The sequence below is a fragment of the Lithobates pipiens genome, unplaced genomic scaffold (assembly GCF_037356315.1).
Source record: "Lithobates pipiens isolate NorthernLeopardFrog02 unplaced genomic scaffold, aLitPip1_a1.2 Scaffold_8, whole genome shotgun sequence".
Classification (NCBI taxonomy): domain Eukaryota; kingdom Metazoa; phylum Chordata; class Amphibia; order Anura; family Ranidae; genus Lithobates; species Lithobates pipiens.
The window spans coordinates 46,951,548-46,968,581 of record NW_027507903.1 but is presented as its reverse complement, the minus strand read 5'-3'; the positions used below and the strand labels follow the sequence as shown (position 1 = coordinate 46,968,581).

Here is a 17,034-nt window from a genome sequence, read left to right as displayed (position 1 = left end):
CATCCTTGGTGTCAGTGGGAGGAATAGGGTCCCATCATTGGCGTCAGTGGGAGGAATAGTACCCCATCCCTGGTGTCAGTGAGAGGAATAGTGCCCCATAATTAGTATCAGTAGGAGGAACAGTGCCCTCTCATTGGTGTCAGTGAAAAGAATAGTGTCCAATCATTGGTATCAGTAGAAGTCATAGCACCCCAAGGGCTGAATAAAAGCAAGCAAAAGGCCACATCTGGCCTGCGGGTCGCAGTTTGCAGACCCCTGGTATACACCATTTACTATTTAAGCTGGTAAATTTTATAGCCCACACATCAAGCTTCTAATTCAAGTATAACAAAGACGCAACTTTTTTTTTTTTTTTTGGATAGAGGGGAGAAGGATTGGAATACCTGTCAGTTTTTATTGCTGTCTGTGGAAATGCACCCTCTATATTTGTCCTGTTTACCATTATCATTGAAAATGAAAGCAAAAGAAAAACCCACATTTTTGTCTGTCCCCAGAGAAGTAATATAGGGGAAAACATCCAAAGGGGACACTAGTTCTGGTGACCTGGGGGTCCCCAAGGAACTCCCTTAATTTGAATGGATTTCCTCTCACTTCCTGTTTGGCTATGGGGCAGGAAGTGAAAGTAAATATCCCCAATGGGTTGGAAAAAATCTCCTATATGGGCAAAAATAAACCTTACAAGGATTATAAATCTCCCCTACTCTATCCAAAATGAAACAATTTTGTTTTGCCTATAGTTCTACTTTAAGTGGGACCCACCCAGTCTCATCCTCTCAGCCAAGTACCACCTCTTCTATATATGAAGGAGAACTATTATGAAGGCAGATGCATGATGAAGTATAATACTAATAGTGTAAATAGAATTAATCATTTAAAATGTTTGTTCAACAAGAGTATTTTTTAGGGTTTTCAAGGTTTTTATAATTTAACACACCAGATATGACTTTTCTGATACGCAATAATCTCTGAGTTATTTCTAGGACACTTGTTACTCCCACATGGTCCCAAAATATAAATGTAACCCACATAATAAGTAGCCCATCCCAAACAGGATGTGCAAGCTTGGTGATGCTGGTGTAAAGGAAGGTACTCACAATGAAGGTGCAGTTGGGGCTGAAGGCGTACGTCCCACAGGTGTACAGGTGTGTGCTGTTCAGCTGCAGGAGGATCTTGATGTAGTTCTGACAACCCTGAAATAAGAAAACACAATTTAGCTTAGAGTACTTGCTAGTACATAGGCTGATAAAAGGAATAAATAGTTCCATTAAAAAAATCAATGCAACTATGCCATCACCTACCTGGCAACTCTGAAATACAAATGTAAGACCTACTAAAAATCACCCACATATAGCCCAATTCAACTTAAAGGGGTTGTAAAGGTTTGCGTTTTTTCACCTTAATGCATCCTTTGCATTAAGGTGAAAAAACGTCCGACAATACCGCCCCCCCCCACCCCGTCTTACTTACCTGAGCCCGTTCATCTGCTGCGCTCACCCCCGATGTCCTCTTTGCCGCTCACCCTGGCCGTTGATTGGCTAGAGTGGATGGATTGAAAGCAGCGCACCCATTGGCTCGCGCTGCTGTCAATCACATACAATGACGCGGTGCGCCGGAGGGGCGGGCCGAATGATATAGTGAGCTGTTATAGCCATATCACGGAAGCGCGTCCGCAAGAACTAACCACCATGTGAGAGAGCTTCGCATGAAGGTGGTTAGTTCTTGCGGGGAGGAGCTGAGACAGCCGCCGAGGGACCCAGGAGGATGTTTGGGGCCACTCTGTGCAAAACGAGCTGCACAGTGGAGGGAAGTATAACATGTTTGTTATTTAAAAAAAAAAAAATAATGTCTTTACAACCCCTTTAAAGCATATTTCCATGTTTGCAGTCAAATTTGAGAAAACCCCACTACGTGTTTGCTATGCTATCACTGTATAAAGCGTGGACTATTGATTTTCAGCATCGCCTGTGGCCCTCTGGATAACAGATATTTCATTTGAACCAAGCCGAACCAATAGACAATTCCTGAGGTTCAAAACAAACCTGACGTGAAAAAAAAATTGTGCTCTGGGCCCGGCAGATTGCAACCCCGGAAGTGTCGGTATCATCTGGGGAGTTCTCTGGATCTGCATTTGGCCATGCAGGCAGCAGGAGAGGCAAATAGTCACTTGTTTTTTTTTTTTAGAGGGACACTTTTTTGACCATTTTTTTATTTTAGATTTTTTTATACCGGGTCGCTTCACATTAAAGCATTCTGGTAGCTGCTTTGAATTGCGGGTGGCTTATTGGATACGCAGACATATCACATTATTTCTAGATATTCAGCTGTAACCACATCTAACCACGCTTGGTTTCAGATTCCTATTCATGGAATAGGTCAGGTACAGTGCAAATAGAAAATCAAAGTTACTGTGTCAATGGGGTGTGTAACTAAGGCGCGGCCGTACTTTGAGACTGTTAATATATATTTATATCTTATGGAACACGCTCCTTTTTATGGTGTGCTACAGATCACTTCTATCCCACGGTTGGCAGTGGACTGTCGTGACCAATTCATTAACGAGAAGGAATCAGCTAAATATAGTCAATGTAAAAATAAGAGAACTAAAATAATTGTTTCCTGCAAAATGTGGTTTTAGGGTTCTGTCTCACCATAAAGCCTATGGGAATGCATATTACAGTGGTGCTCATATACAATACATTGCTGTTTTAAAGAATCCTCTTTAATTGATTTAAATGAGACCATCCGGGGCAATGCATCGAAAATGTAGCATATATATAATATATATATAACCAGTCCTATATTCACAATTGCGAGCCTAGTAAACTGATATCATAATTGCACTGTGTCCATAGTGACACCATTGCTTATGTGCACCAGGAAGCAAATAATGCATGCTTTTCCAAGAAGAGGCCTTCAGCATTGCTTGCAGCAACATGAGCGTCCATAGGAAATAATGTACAGGCAACCAGAATAATTGTTGTGCCATATATCCACAATCCTCCTAATCACCAACTATCTACAGAGTATACCAGTCCTATGTTCACAATACTGGGCCTAGTGAACCGACATTAGAATTGCACTTTATCCTTAGTGACATCATTGCTAATGTACTCTAGGGAGCAATATATGCATTATTTTCCATGGGTTGGCCTCCAACATACTTTGCAGCAGCCTAACCAACCATAGAAATAAAACATAGAGGCCACCAGAATAATGGTTGTGTCTTATATCCAGTCCACAGTCCTAATCAACGCAAAGGCCACCAGAATGAATCATTGGGGGTTATTTACGAAAGCCAAATCCACTTTGCACTGAAAGTGCACTTGGAAGTGCAGTCGCTCTAAATCTAAGGGGTAGATCTGAAATGAGGGGAAGCTCTGATGATTTTATCATCCAATCATGTGCAAGCTAAAATGCTGTTTTTTTTATTTTCCTTGCATGTCCCCCTCGGATCTACAGCGACTTTACTTCCAAGTGCACTTTCAGTGCAAAGTGGATTTTCCTTTAGTAAATAGCCCCCATGGTGTCGTATAATCACCAGTGTTAATTTTGTCGACTAAAACATTTTTGTCGACTAAATTAATACCATTTTAGTCTACTAAAATACAACTAAAACTAAAACAAATGAGATGACTAAAACTAAAACACCATTTTAGTCAAAAGAGTATGACTAAAACTAAATTGAAATTTGACGTCAAAATTAACACTTGTCTGTAGTGCGTGTTCAAACCTTAATACCATAAATAATAACATATTCGATTTTTTCACTCCAGCAGTATATAATGAGTTTGGAAATTGTAGAGAAATGCTTAAATAATGCATTACAATTTACAGTAAACACACCTATTAGATTTTAGACAACTAAAATGAGTTTTAGTCGACTAATATGATTTTAGTCGACTAAAATGTATTGGAGATTTAGGCTCAACTAAAATGTAGGACAGTTTAGTCACCTAAAATGGAGTATGCTGTCCAGTTCTGGGCACCAGTCCTCAGGAAGGATGTGCTGGAGCTGGAGAAAGTCCAGAGAAAGGCAACAAAGCTAATAAAGGGCCTAAAGGATATTAGTTATGAGGAAAGGTTGCGATCATTGAACTTATTCTCTCTGGAGAAGAGATGATTGAGAGGGGATATGATTTCAATGTACAAATACCGTACTGGTGACCCCACAATAAGGATAAAACTTTTCCGCGAAAGGGAATTTAATAAGACACGCGGCCATTTACTAAAATTGGAAGAATAGCGGTTTAACCGTAAACTACGTAAAGGGTTCTTTACTGTAAGAGCAGCAAGAATGTGGAATTCTCTTCCACAGGCGGTGGTTTCAGCAGGGGGCATTGATAATTTCAAAGCTCTATTGGATAAGCACCTGAACGACCACAACATACAGGGATATACAATGTAATACTGACATATAATCACACACATAGGTTGGACTTGAAGGACTTGTGTCTTTTTTCAACCTCACCTACTATGTAACTATGTAAAATGTACTGGAGATTTAGTCGACTGAATACGACTAAAACTAAAACAATTGCAGAAGACTAAAATGGGACTAAAACAATTCCAGAAGACTAAAATGGGACTAAAACTATAATTCCATTCTAGTCAAAAGACTAAGCCCTTGTACACACGGTCGGAGATTCCGTCAGAATGTTTCCTATCGGACCGTTTTGTCGGATATTCCGACTGTGTGTGGTCTGCATCGGACTGTTTCCGTCGGAATATCCGACGGACCAACTTTTCCAACTTGCCGGTAAAATTTTCCGACAAAATGCTCCTATCGGACATACTCCGATCATGTGTAGCCTACTCTGACTGACAAGGTGCCACGCATGCTCAGATCAAATTCCTAGACCAAAGCTATTGGCTACTAGCCTGAACGTAGTCCCGTCGTAACGAAATAACGTCATCACGTTCTGAACGATCAGATTTTCCGACAACTTAGCCCGACCGTGTGTATGCAGCATCACTTCCGGACCTCTTCCGGAATTAATCCGTTGGAATTACTCCGACGGATTTGGTTGTGTGAATCTCCGACCGTGTATACAAGGGCTAAAACTAAATTGAAATTTGCTGCCAAAATTAACACTGCTAATCCCTGACTGTCGACACTACAGGCTACAACCTGCCCTCGTGAATTGATATTACAATTGCACAATATCTAAAGGACTTCATTGTTAGTATGCTCCATGAGACAATTCATGCATGATTTTCCATGTGGAGGCCTTCAACATTGTTCTCTGCAGCAAGAGCAACCATAGGAATAAAACGTAGAGGCCACCAAAATAATTGTGTCAACTGTCCACATTCCGAATGAAAAACTGTCTACAGGTTATAACCAGTCCTATGTTCATAATGGTGAACCTAGTGAACTGATATTATCCTTGCACTGTATCCACAGTGACACCATTGCTAATGTGCTCCAGGAGACGATTCATGCATGACTTTCCATGGGGAGGCCTCCAACATTGCTTGCAGCAACATGAGCAACCATATGAATAACATAGAGGCCACCAGAGAACTATGTCCTATACCTGCAGTACTAATAACTGACTGTCTACTACCATTGTGCAAAGTATTACTAAACAACTAGACAAGCAGAGACTTGCTAAAGGCAAGTGAAGATATATGATAGTTCATAATGTAATTTATTAGCTTTTCTGCATTGCTTAATGAAAAAAAAAACTCATGGGTGATCCAAGTTTCTAACATTCAATTGTCCATCAATACTTAATTATCAATACGGCACAAAGAACAATGAAGATCTATCAACTGTTGTATCCTACACTAAGAAATCATCTCTACGCTTTCCTAACGTGTTTCGTGAACATTCCCAATGCTCTTGGCATTGCGAATTAAATAATATTAATCCATAAATGTGTTATTGTGATATGTATTGTCAGATACAGAACATACCTGAGCATCTTTCCCCTTAAAAGTGCACTCCTTCTTTTTAAGCTCTTCTGCTTCCCACGTCAACTGCAAAAAAGTAAATAAGTACAGCATTACTATGGGACATGACGGAGCTGCTTTGTCACACTATTAGAGAAAGTATAAAGAAATGACCTACCATGGAGTGAGACATGAAGTTTGTGCTGTTCAGTGAGAACAGGACCTCCCGTGCTCCCACATATAAAGTGTTCCCATCTTCGCTCAGCAGGAGTGTGGTGTAATGGCTGACCCCTTCCGCTTCAAATCTCTTGACTGTCCTCTCTGGAGAACCTGCATAATCAGAACGGAACGCAGAATTCAAATACCGCAGTACACAAGTAGACAGGCTCATGTTTATCAGGGTTCATTTACAGGGATATATACTATATTTATTTATGGGAAAGCTTACTGGGTCACAGCCATTTGTAGAAAAAATATATATTACATTTTTTAATATGTATTGCAATATCATTTTTTTTTCTTAATTTTATTGTGACCCAGTAAGCTTTCCGATTTACATTCCCTTGTATATAATTACCATTACAAGTAGGATTCACAATATACTGTATTTATCGGCATATAACATGCACTTTCATTTTAAGAGGGAAGTTTCACGGAAAAAATTAAATAAGGAACTTTGAAGCAAAATAAGGGTCAGTGCCCATCTGCAGCCTCACCATTGCCATCAATGCAGCCTGATCAATGCCCATCTGCAGCCTCACAAGTGCCATCAATGCAGCCTCATCAGTCCACATCAATGCAGCAGCCTCACCATTGCCATCAGTGCAGAAACCTCATAATTTCTATCAGTGCAGGAGCCTCACCATTGCTATCAGTGCAGAAATCTCACCATTGCTATCAGTGCAGAAACCTCACCATTGCTATCAGTGCAGGAGCCTCACCATTGCCATCAGTGCAGAAACCTCACCATTGCTATCAGTGCAGAAACCTCACCATTGCTATCAGTGCAGAAACCTCACCTTTGCTATCAGTGCAGGAGCCTCACCATTGCCATCAGTGCAGCAGCCTCACCATTGCCATCAGTGCAGCAGCCTCACCATTGTATCAGTGCAGCAGCCTCACCATTGTATCAGTGCAGCAGCCTCAGCATTGCCATCAGTGCAGCAGCCTCACCATTGTATCAGTGCAGCAGCCTCAGCATTGCCATCAGTGCAGCAGCCTCAGCACTGCCATCAGTGCAGCAGCCTCAGCATTGCCATCAGTGCAGCAGCCTCACCATTGCCATCAGTGCAGCAGCCTCACCACTGCCATCAATGCAGCAGCCTCACCATTGCCATCAGTGCAGCCTGATCAATGGCCATATGCAGCCTAGAGGGGACAGGGAGGGGACGGGATGAGCGCCGGCAGATTACATACAGTGATAATCTCTTATGATAGACAGAACAGTGGTCCAATGGCGGCCCAGGAGATGAGACTTCCTATTACAAAGGCCGCCAAGTAAACAGGAGATTCTCACTGAATGTAATCTGACGGAGCTCATCCCGCCCCTTCCCTGTCCCCTCCGAGCTAAAATTGAAGTATCGGCATATAACACGCACACGCTATTTGCACCCGATTTTCAAGGTGAAAAAGTGCGTGTCATAGGCCAATAAATACAGTAACTTCTTTCTTTAAACAATGGGATATTGGGATCTGGTCATATATGTGAACTGAGTGTGCTCCCCTTTCCCATTCATTTAAAGTTAACTTTTCCAGGTATCAATAATGATACCTTCACAATCTGCTCCATCAGCTATTTAGAACACAATCCTCCCTTACCCAAAGCATACAGGTAAAGAGGAATGAACAACATCGTGGATATGTTCATTTTAACCTTCTGTCCAAAGTGTACATCTAAGCCAGCCATTCTCAACCAGGGTTCCTCCAAAGGTTACCAGGGGTTCCTTAAACTGTGGCTGATTGACCTGTGCCTGGGTTGGCACCAATCGGAAGAACCAACTGCAGGGCACCAATAATCTTTTTAGTTGTCTGTAAGGCTTCATATACACAGCCTACTTTGACTACCAGCCAGGGCTAAAAGGCAAAACAATCTTGCCGTGCTTTGCATGTTCCGGGGCCCGATGGCCAAAATGTTCCTATCCTGAAAGTGATTCTTCTGCGTTTAGGAGAGGGAGGTTAAGGGGAATTTGAAGCTCCCCTAACCGCAGCGTACCTAAACTTTGGTAAAAGTCTATGTGTACACGAACACATAGGCTTTTATGGTGCGGAGTTTAGGAGCTTTGGGGAAAAAAATGCCAAAAGCTCCTAAACTCAAGTTTAGGAGCTGTTCTGTACATGAGGCCTAAGGATGGCATTCTGGCCAACACTGTACAGGCGGTGTTCTTCAAATTGACCACCATAGAAGGGGCATTTTTCCCCAATGACCGCCAAGGAATTGATTTTTATCAAAGGTTCCCCAAGACCTGAAAATGTTTTTAAGGTTTCCTCTGGGCCAAAAAAGTTTGAAAAAGCTGATCAAATCATCTCTATTTCTAACCATTACCCCTGGCTGGTGATGCATGTAGAGAGCAATGACACATGACTACCACCGGACGGGCAGAGGTGTCTGTGATTTGTGGGTTGTAATTGACACGTTCTCAAAGCCATAGTGCTCAATGGGTGGGGGGATAACCAGGTCTCTGCACACAGTCTGGAGGAAAATTTTTGTTCACTGATTTTGCAATGGTTGTTTACAAGTGGAATAGTTTATATCTGGCAGCAGTTTCTGTAAATATTGGCAACGGAAAGCGTTGTTTTAATAAAAAGGTGAAAAGTGCAATGATTTGTAGCAACTCAGAGAAGATAAAAAAGAAGAAATTTGCTTCCAATACTGCAGCTCTGCTAGGCTAGGAATACCCTTCAGATGACCCTGCTCACTTGTTCCTGTGGAATAGGGGCAAGTATTGCCGACACCACGTGTATTGAGGTACCAGGATCTAAAAACGGTGCAGTTTTTTTCACATCAGTGGACCGATTGGTTCCACCTGTTCGTTTTTCAGGCAGACCCGATCGGACCACCTATTGTTCTCTTTGTGGCGCCCGTCGACATCCAATCCGGTCCTGTCCACTAAAAACAGACGGATGGGCATAAATTTGCCATCCGTCCAGCGGAATCAAATGGAAACATGCAGTTTCCATCCAACCGCCCCATAGAGAACACACGGTCACCCACCTGCTCAGCGGGGATAAGCGGCGTGATCCCCCACTAAGCAGGCGGATCCACTTGGTTGGATTCCGCTCCACATGAAAGGGGCCTTACTCCAAATACCTTATTTCAAAGCATTAGTGCCATCAATGGAAATCAGAACACAGTTACTGTTTTTTACTGCACATATTACTAAGTGCCAATTCACACCTAAGTGTCTGTTCACCTGCATTTAGTTATTTTCAATGCATGTTTTAATACGTTATCATGCAATTACGCATACAAGTTAAAGCGTTTTTTCCTGCATTTATATGCCTTTTTATATGGAAAATTTACCAGTCAGCTGTATAGGTCTGACAAAACACCAAAATGCACAAATTATGCGTTTCATGTGTTGCCATAGACTTCTATAGACCCTAATGTGTTGTAATGCGATACATTTGTGTTGTAATACTTTAGCATGAATGGGCCCCAAGTATAATGGCTGGCTTAGGCAACACATCTACTGTTATTTAAGCCGGCCACAGACGGTTTAAACCAGGTATGGCCAGGCTGAATGCACCAAGTTGATCGATCCATTCAACTTGGGTACAACCAGATCTTACGTGGGATTATCGCTAGCGGCTGGCAGAGTACAGTGACTCTGCATTAGGGATTCCCCTGTCAACACTGATTGTGTTGATGGAGGAATCAAGCGCATTTCTCTCCTGCGACCCGAGGTTGCAGGAAAGAAATTTTACCTGTGTATGACCGGTTTTAATTCTGCTTTAATAATCTGAGGAACCGCGGTCAGTGTATGAAGTGTGAAAAATGTAGCCGCCTGCGCACCTCTACCTCTGCTAAATGTCAGATATTTCATTATGTGCTATAGGTTACCAAAAGCAACTCCTGCTAAACTGAAATAATTGCTACAATAATAATGCTAATATATATATATATATATATATATATATATATATATATATATATATATATATATATATATATATATATATATATACACATATACATATATACACTGTATATACACATATCTATACACACACACTGTAAACAATTCCAGGCTGCACTGCCCTATAATATCTATATATTAAGAGCTGTACTATTCTAGATAAAATGAGAATCACAATTTGCTTAGAATAAAGATCACAATTCTCTCACATCATCTTTCACATTATACAAAAAAATTGGGCCAACTGTTTATTTTATTTTTTTAAATTAATTAAAGTGTATTTTTTCCCAAAAGATTGCTTTTGAAAGACCGCTGCGCAAATACAGTGTGACATAAAATATTGCAACGACTGCCATTTTTTTCTCTAAGGTCTCTGCTAAAAAATATATATATATATATATATATATATATATATATATATATATATATATATATATATGTATATATATATATATATATATATATATATATATATATAATGGTTGGGGGTTCTAAATAATTTTCGAGCAAAAAATACTGATTTTAACTTGTAAGAAACAAATGTCAACAAAAGGTTTAGTCCTTAAGTGGTTAAACTGATCTCATTTACAGACCAAAGTCATTCCTTTGATCTAAGAGAACCAAATGATATATTGTTTCTTTTTATCTCTCAGTGCTGAGCAATGTGATGAACTTTGCCAGCTTTTTATTTTTATTTTCCTTGACAGCTCTGAACAATGAGAATTACATAGTTACATAGTTAATCTAGTTTAGACAAGACACAAGTTCATCCAGTTCAACCCACAGGAAAAAACAAAACAAAACACACACACAAATAAAAACCTCCATATACACAATCCTATACCACAGTTGATCCACATGAAGGGAATAAACCCCAATAAAGCATGATCCAATTTGCAGCAGCAGTGGAAAAAAAAAACCTTACTGATCCTCCAAGAGGCAATCGGATACTCCCTGGATCAACTTTACCTAAAAATATTAGTATCCAGTTATATTTGGTGATTTTAGTAAAGAATCCATGCCTTCTTTTTTAAGGCTCGGTTCACATATGAGCCGTATCCGTCACACGGCAGAGGTCCTGTGTGTCCTGGTTCACCATTTCAAATCCGATTTCAGCCAGAATTTTTGGCTGAATTCTGGCCTGAAACGGACCAAAAACAAGCACGTTTGTCCTGCAAAATGCACCAGACCTGCTGCGGAGATATGTGAACCGGCTCCATAGAGAGCCAGTAACATTCTCCTGTTATGCGAATTGGATGCGGGAAAGGTCACATCCAATTCACATAGGTGTGAACCCAGCCTCAAACAATCTACTGAGCTGGCCAGAACCAGCTCCACATTTTCACAGCTCTTACTGTGAAGAAGCCTTTCTGCATTTAGAGATTAAATCTCTTTTCCTCCAGATGTAATGAGTGCCCCCTTGTCCTCTGATTACCGTAAAGTAAATAACTTTTTTTTTTCCCCCTGCTATAGCAAATTGGATCCTGCTTTTCTGGGGGGGGGGGGGTTCGCCTTCCTCTGGATCAACTGTGGGTATAGGATTGGGTATATTGGATTGTATGATATTTTTTATTTTATTTATCTATTTTTTTATTGATTTTTTATTTTTATTTTTTGTATGGTTTAACTAGATGGACGTGTGTCTTTTTTCAACCTAACTATGTAACTCAACACCAAGTTCACTATATGGACCACTTATGTATTTATACATGTTGATCATGTCCGCCCTTAACCGCCTCTTTTTAAGAGAGAATAGATTCAGTTCCTCTAATCTTTCCTCATAGCTGAGCTCCTCCATGCCTCTTATCAGTTCTGTTGCCCTTCTTTGCACTTTCTCCAGTTCCCGGATATCCTTTTTGTGAACTGGTACCCAAAACAGAGCTGCATATTCCAGATGAGGTCTTACTAATAAATTAAGGCTATATGTTCACCAGCAGCTAAACTATCTCCTGCCAGGTTATGATTAACTAACTTATATAACGGCATATATACCCAAATATTTACTAAGTAAAAAACTCTATAGGACTAATATCTATAGGAAAAAAAAACTAACTCTATAGGAAAAAAAAATGTTAATGGGAACTAAAATAAAAAATTAGCAATGTAGGAGTATTACGAAAAATCTGGATAAGTGGACTCTGTATGTAGGAATACCTGTATTAGTTCATTTGTCCCCATAGGCATTGCGCCTATCAGCCCCCCCCCCCCCCCCCCACACACACACACAGGACGAAGTAGCAAGGGACAAACTGCATCCTTTGAATGGCTTTCCAGTTCATTAATAACCACGAGGTGATAGCTATTCCCCTGTTGCCTGCATACTGCTTGTGTTGCTGGATGCAGATTTTTGGCTCAGAAACGTGATATCAATATGTTCGCCAGCAGGACGGACCCTCCACTCCGAACCATGGGGGAAAGAAAGCAGCCAGGATATTTTGAGGACTCCATCTATTATCATCTATTATCTTTTGGGTTACTTCTATATCCACAATGTCAATCTTTAATTAACGTACAACTTAACGTAATTAACAGACAGCTTGATTTACCATTTACGCCAAAATATTCAGTGCTCGGTGTAAATACAGAATTTCTAGGTTTTGTATTATTCTAATACTTGGTTATTTTTACACAGATGCACTAAAACATATTCCTTTATCTACCTTCCTGAGAATTTTTGTCAGGCTTGCCTTTTACATACTGTATATAATTATGTATAAAAGGGGGAAAATAAATAGGTTGAGCCATTCGGGGGGCAGTTAAATCATGAGGTTGAGTTGCTTTTTAATTAACCCTCAACCAGGAGGGTCCAAGAGAACACATATATGTTTGCCAACTCTACCTGATTACTTTCTCTGCTACTATGAACAAAACCCAGAAAATGAAATAGCATTAGCAATCAGTGAATGCGTAGCTCCCAACTGTCAAATAGCACTTGTGTGGTTTGACCAATCATGCATATTAGATCTTTGTGGCCTGTGGCCGAGGACGTGTCCTTTGCCTACAAACTGACAGGTAAAAGGTGTAAAGTTATAAGTTATGAAATTACTAATTGTGCCAATATACTCAGGCACTACCCTACCTGACTGTCTTGCAGGAGGAGATGTTATAATTTTATTCTCATGTGAAGAAGACCAACCAGCCATGAACGTCTCTACAATCTGTAGGATACTGTTGGGTTCATAAGTAACCTATGAACCCAAACGCACTTTCTTTAGCTGGAGGAAGAATGACCATTGTTTTTGTCCAAAACTGGAAAGTCTTGTTGGGTTGGTTGTTCTAGAGCTATTTGTGTTTCCTGTAAAGTAGAATACAAGGGCTGACTCATACAAACTGAAGGAAAGAAAAGTGGAGGTGTTATCAAAAAATGGCCAACCAGATTACAGCTTTGTGTGTAGTGTCAATCAGGAATGAATGCTTACCTTCAACTGGGTGTTACTTCAGAAATGCAGTCCAAGTCAAAGATCTATCATGTAATGCAGCCTTTCTCAACCTTTTCAACACAGAGGGACCTTTGAAATAGTTCTCCGGTCTCGGGGGGGAACCCCTGCTAAAAATTTGAAATCTACAACTCCTGATACATTAGTGTGATGGTCGGTGGGAAGAATGCTCCTTAAACTTGTGGTCATTGGGAATAATTACCTCCTTACAGATAGCTAAAAAGATCAATGGTGTGAGTGGGAACTTATCTGAGAGACAGAAATTGCCCATTGCTGAAGGATCCCCTAGCAACCTCTGGAGGAACCTTAGGGTTCCACGGAACCCTGGTTGAGAATCACTGATGTAATGGTGTCTGTTTTATTGCTTTCTGAACTCCGCTTACATCAAACGTCCAAAATGAAAGTAGAGTAGGAGTTTGGTCTTTGCCAAACCCCATGATCAGTTGTGTTGGTGGAATATAAAATACTGAAACTCTTGGCATCCCTGTAGACATACATCCATATCTCCCAACTGTCCCTGATCTTGAGGGACTGTCCCTGATTTGGAGCAATGTCCCTCTGTCCCTCTTTCCTCCTCATTTGTCCCTCATTTTGGTCTTTATAGTTGTATATAAAATGCACTATTTATCTTTCAAAAAGCATTTCTCAGCGCCAAACCTTTCATCCGATTTCTAAATTATTGCATTTGAATTATCAAACGTATTAAACGTCAATTGATTTTAACATGCAGCAAAAAAATGAAGATAAACTGTCAATGAGAAATGTATTCCTAGCAGCCACCAGTAAGCTGAAGAATAATGTGCCAATGTGACAAGCGAGATGAAGAGAGACCGTTGTGTTCAGCCCGAGGCCCCCTGCGAGGCCCGATCCTCAATACAGCCTGACCTTTGTCATCGTTCATGCCGGGTTTCACAACATTAGGCAGCTCTCTGTTATTAGTGTTCATTAGCTTGTCTGAACAGCCTTGACATTTCCAGTTAGAACTTGCCTCGAAATGAAAAAAACAAAACAAAAAAAAAATCAGATACTTTTTTTTTGCAGCTATGAACGTTTGCATGTGAGAGAAAATTCTTCATTGGTACACAGAACAGTGTAATCTGATATTAAGAGAGGAGAATGTAGTTGCCTTCAGGAAAAACGACATTGGAAGCGACGACAGAAAGAGGAGATTAAAGTGATTAAAGGAAACGTACTAAAAAAAAATAGCTGCTATTATAGACCAATGAGTTCCTTGTTCCTAAGACAAGCATGCAGCTAGTGAAGTCACAACTTACAATCTGTCTTCATTTTTTTCTTTTACTGATGTGTGCTGATAAGGTTGCACTTGATGGGCACTGATGAGGTGGCACTGATTAGGTGGCACTAATATGCCACACTGATGGGCACTGATAGGTGGCACTGATGAGCACTGATAGGCAGCACTGATAGTTGGCACTGGTGGGCACTAATAGGTAGCACTGGTGGGCACTGATTGGCAGCACAGATAGGCGATACTGATGAGCACTGATGGGCATTGATGGGCAGCACTGATGAGCAAGCACTGAAAGGCAGCACTGGCTGGCATCACTAATTGCACTGATGGGCACTGCTTGGGCTTTACTATTCAGCAAACTGATGATCAGTGCCTTGATAACCTGTCCTGGTCTCCCCTGTGAGGAGATGCCACTGATTTGCTCTTCTTGCCACACGCTCTGTCACTGAGAGCCGGTAAACCACACTTCGCATTTACATGTGACTGGCTGTGATTGAGCACAGCCAATTACATGGTTCATGAGCCGCGTCATCAGATAGGGGTCACGCCATGTCCTAGGAACAACGGGCAGCATAAGAGTGGCCGTTCTGAGGCACGGGCATATGATGGAGTCTCTGAACAAGAGCCGCGCTGCTCCTCCGTCCTTGGGCTGGCGACAAGTGGTTAAAGAATTGTATTGAGGATAATGCACTAGGCCTGCTAGCCAGTGGCGGCTGGTGTTTTTTTTTTGGGGGGGGCAGCAAACAACCCCCCCTTTGTCTGGCTGGTCCACTGGCACTTACCCCATTGGCAGCGGGGATCGTCAGGCACATCGGGGATTGGCAGACACAGGCTGCGGCGGGCATCTGGCAGAGACTCCTGTATCCATTTCCCTTCTTAGCTTCCGCCGTGCGTCTCCTCCCCTCCTCCTAGGCATCCAATAGGATCGCCTGACCCTTCAGCCAATTGGGAAACGGGTAACAGACCTGCTCTTCCTGATTGGCAGAGAGGCGATTCAGTGTTAGAAAAGCAAATTTTATTTTCTAACACATCTGGCTGGGCTCTGAGCGTAATGCTCTGCGGCACGGTTCCACCCCATTTTGAAGCCTTTTAGAGCCTATGGCACTAATTAGGTGCTTCAAAAAAAAACACCCCGCCGCTGTAATTCACGTGCCCGTGCCATGAAAGTGGCCGGATGCATGAAAAGGGGATGGCTGTGGCAGCCATGGACAGATTTATGCTACGCATGAATCTATCCATTAACCGTATGGGGGGTGGCGTCGAAAGAGGTGAGTTACTGGCTAGATCACCAGGTGAAAACAGAGGGGAAAAAAGCTTAAAAAAGAAAACAAATGTATCCACCACATTTAATGATTGGTAAGCTGCAATATATTACAATTTTGGTTTTAGGGTTAAATACTGGTTTAAATTATGATGTTGACCCCATGATAAAATTTTATTGTAAAAGCAGTATGTAACCCGCTACTAGATCAGACATTCCACATTTATTAGGCCCCCTAAAGTGATGGGTTCACATTTCTAACCTTATATTTATAGCATCAGAGGTTAGGGAGTCAATTAAAGCAGTATATGTGTTCCTTTCTAGGAATTTTCCTTATGTATTATCTCGGTAACCCCTCACCAAGTCTTCCAAACACTGATTACTCTACTTGCACACACCGTCAGGCTCACAGCAGTTTACTACAGTGCCAATCCTTAAAATGAAACAGACCGCAGAGACTGGGCCTTCGCAGAAAGAGATGTGCCGCTCTTTGATGCTCTACACAGTAGAACGAAATGTAATTTACAAACCGTGAAAATCCTTTCCTGTCCTGGCATAATGGGACAAAACCTCGGTGCCTTAACGATTTGCAGGGCTCTTTCAACAATTCACTTGGCAATTTACTCTGTCCACATCGAGCATTTGCAAAACTTATTACGGTTCTGTTTTCATTTTTGTAATTCACATGATGTGTATTGGACATCTGGAAATGAAGCCGGTTAGCTTTGGGCAAGCCATGCACAGGCTCACACTTTACTCGGATGAATGGTAAATTCTATCAAGTCATTTAGGAAAAATTGAACAACGCATGGATTTTACATTGCCCGCGTTTTCTTTAATTCCTTTCCAATACCACAGATGGGACAAAATGTTTTGTGACCCGTGTATTTACTTTATTACACAATTAGAGGCAATTCTGAAAATGGACAAAATGCAACACAAAATAGAAAACAAAGGCTTTAGGAAAAAGATCTGCTGTATGTATATATAGAGATATCGGAAAACAGGTAAAAAAACAATCAATCACTTTGTTTAAGGAAAGGATGGAAACTG

General features: G+C 41.2%; 1 protein-coding gene across 1 annotated transcript in view; it reads right to left on the bottom strand.

Moving 5' to 3' along the window:
- The window catches only part of SEMA4B (semaphorin 4B), a 100,669-nt gene that overhangs the window by 26,633 nt on the left and 57,002 nt on the right, over window positions 1-17,034 (bottom strand). Inside the window, exons 2-4 of the mRNA XM_077469352.1 lie at window positions 6,074-6,225; window positions 5,920-5,982; window positions 1,095-1,190 (exon numbers count right to left, since the gene is read on the bottom strand). Of these exons, the coding sequence (XP_077325478.1) occupies window positions 1,095-1,190; window positions 5,920-5,982; window positions 6,074-6,225 (311 nt within the window). The remainder of the gene's footprint in view (window positions 1-1,094; window positions 1,191-5,919; window positions 5,983-6,073; window positions 6,226-17,034) is intronic.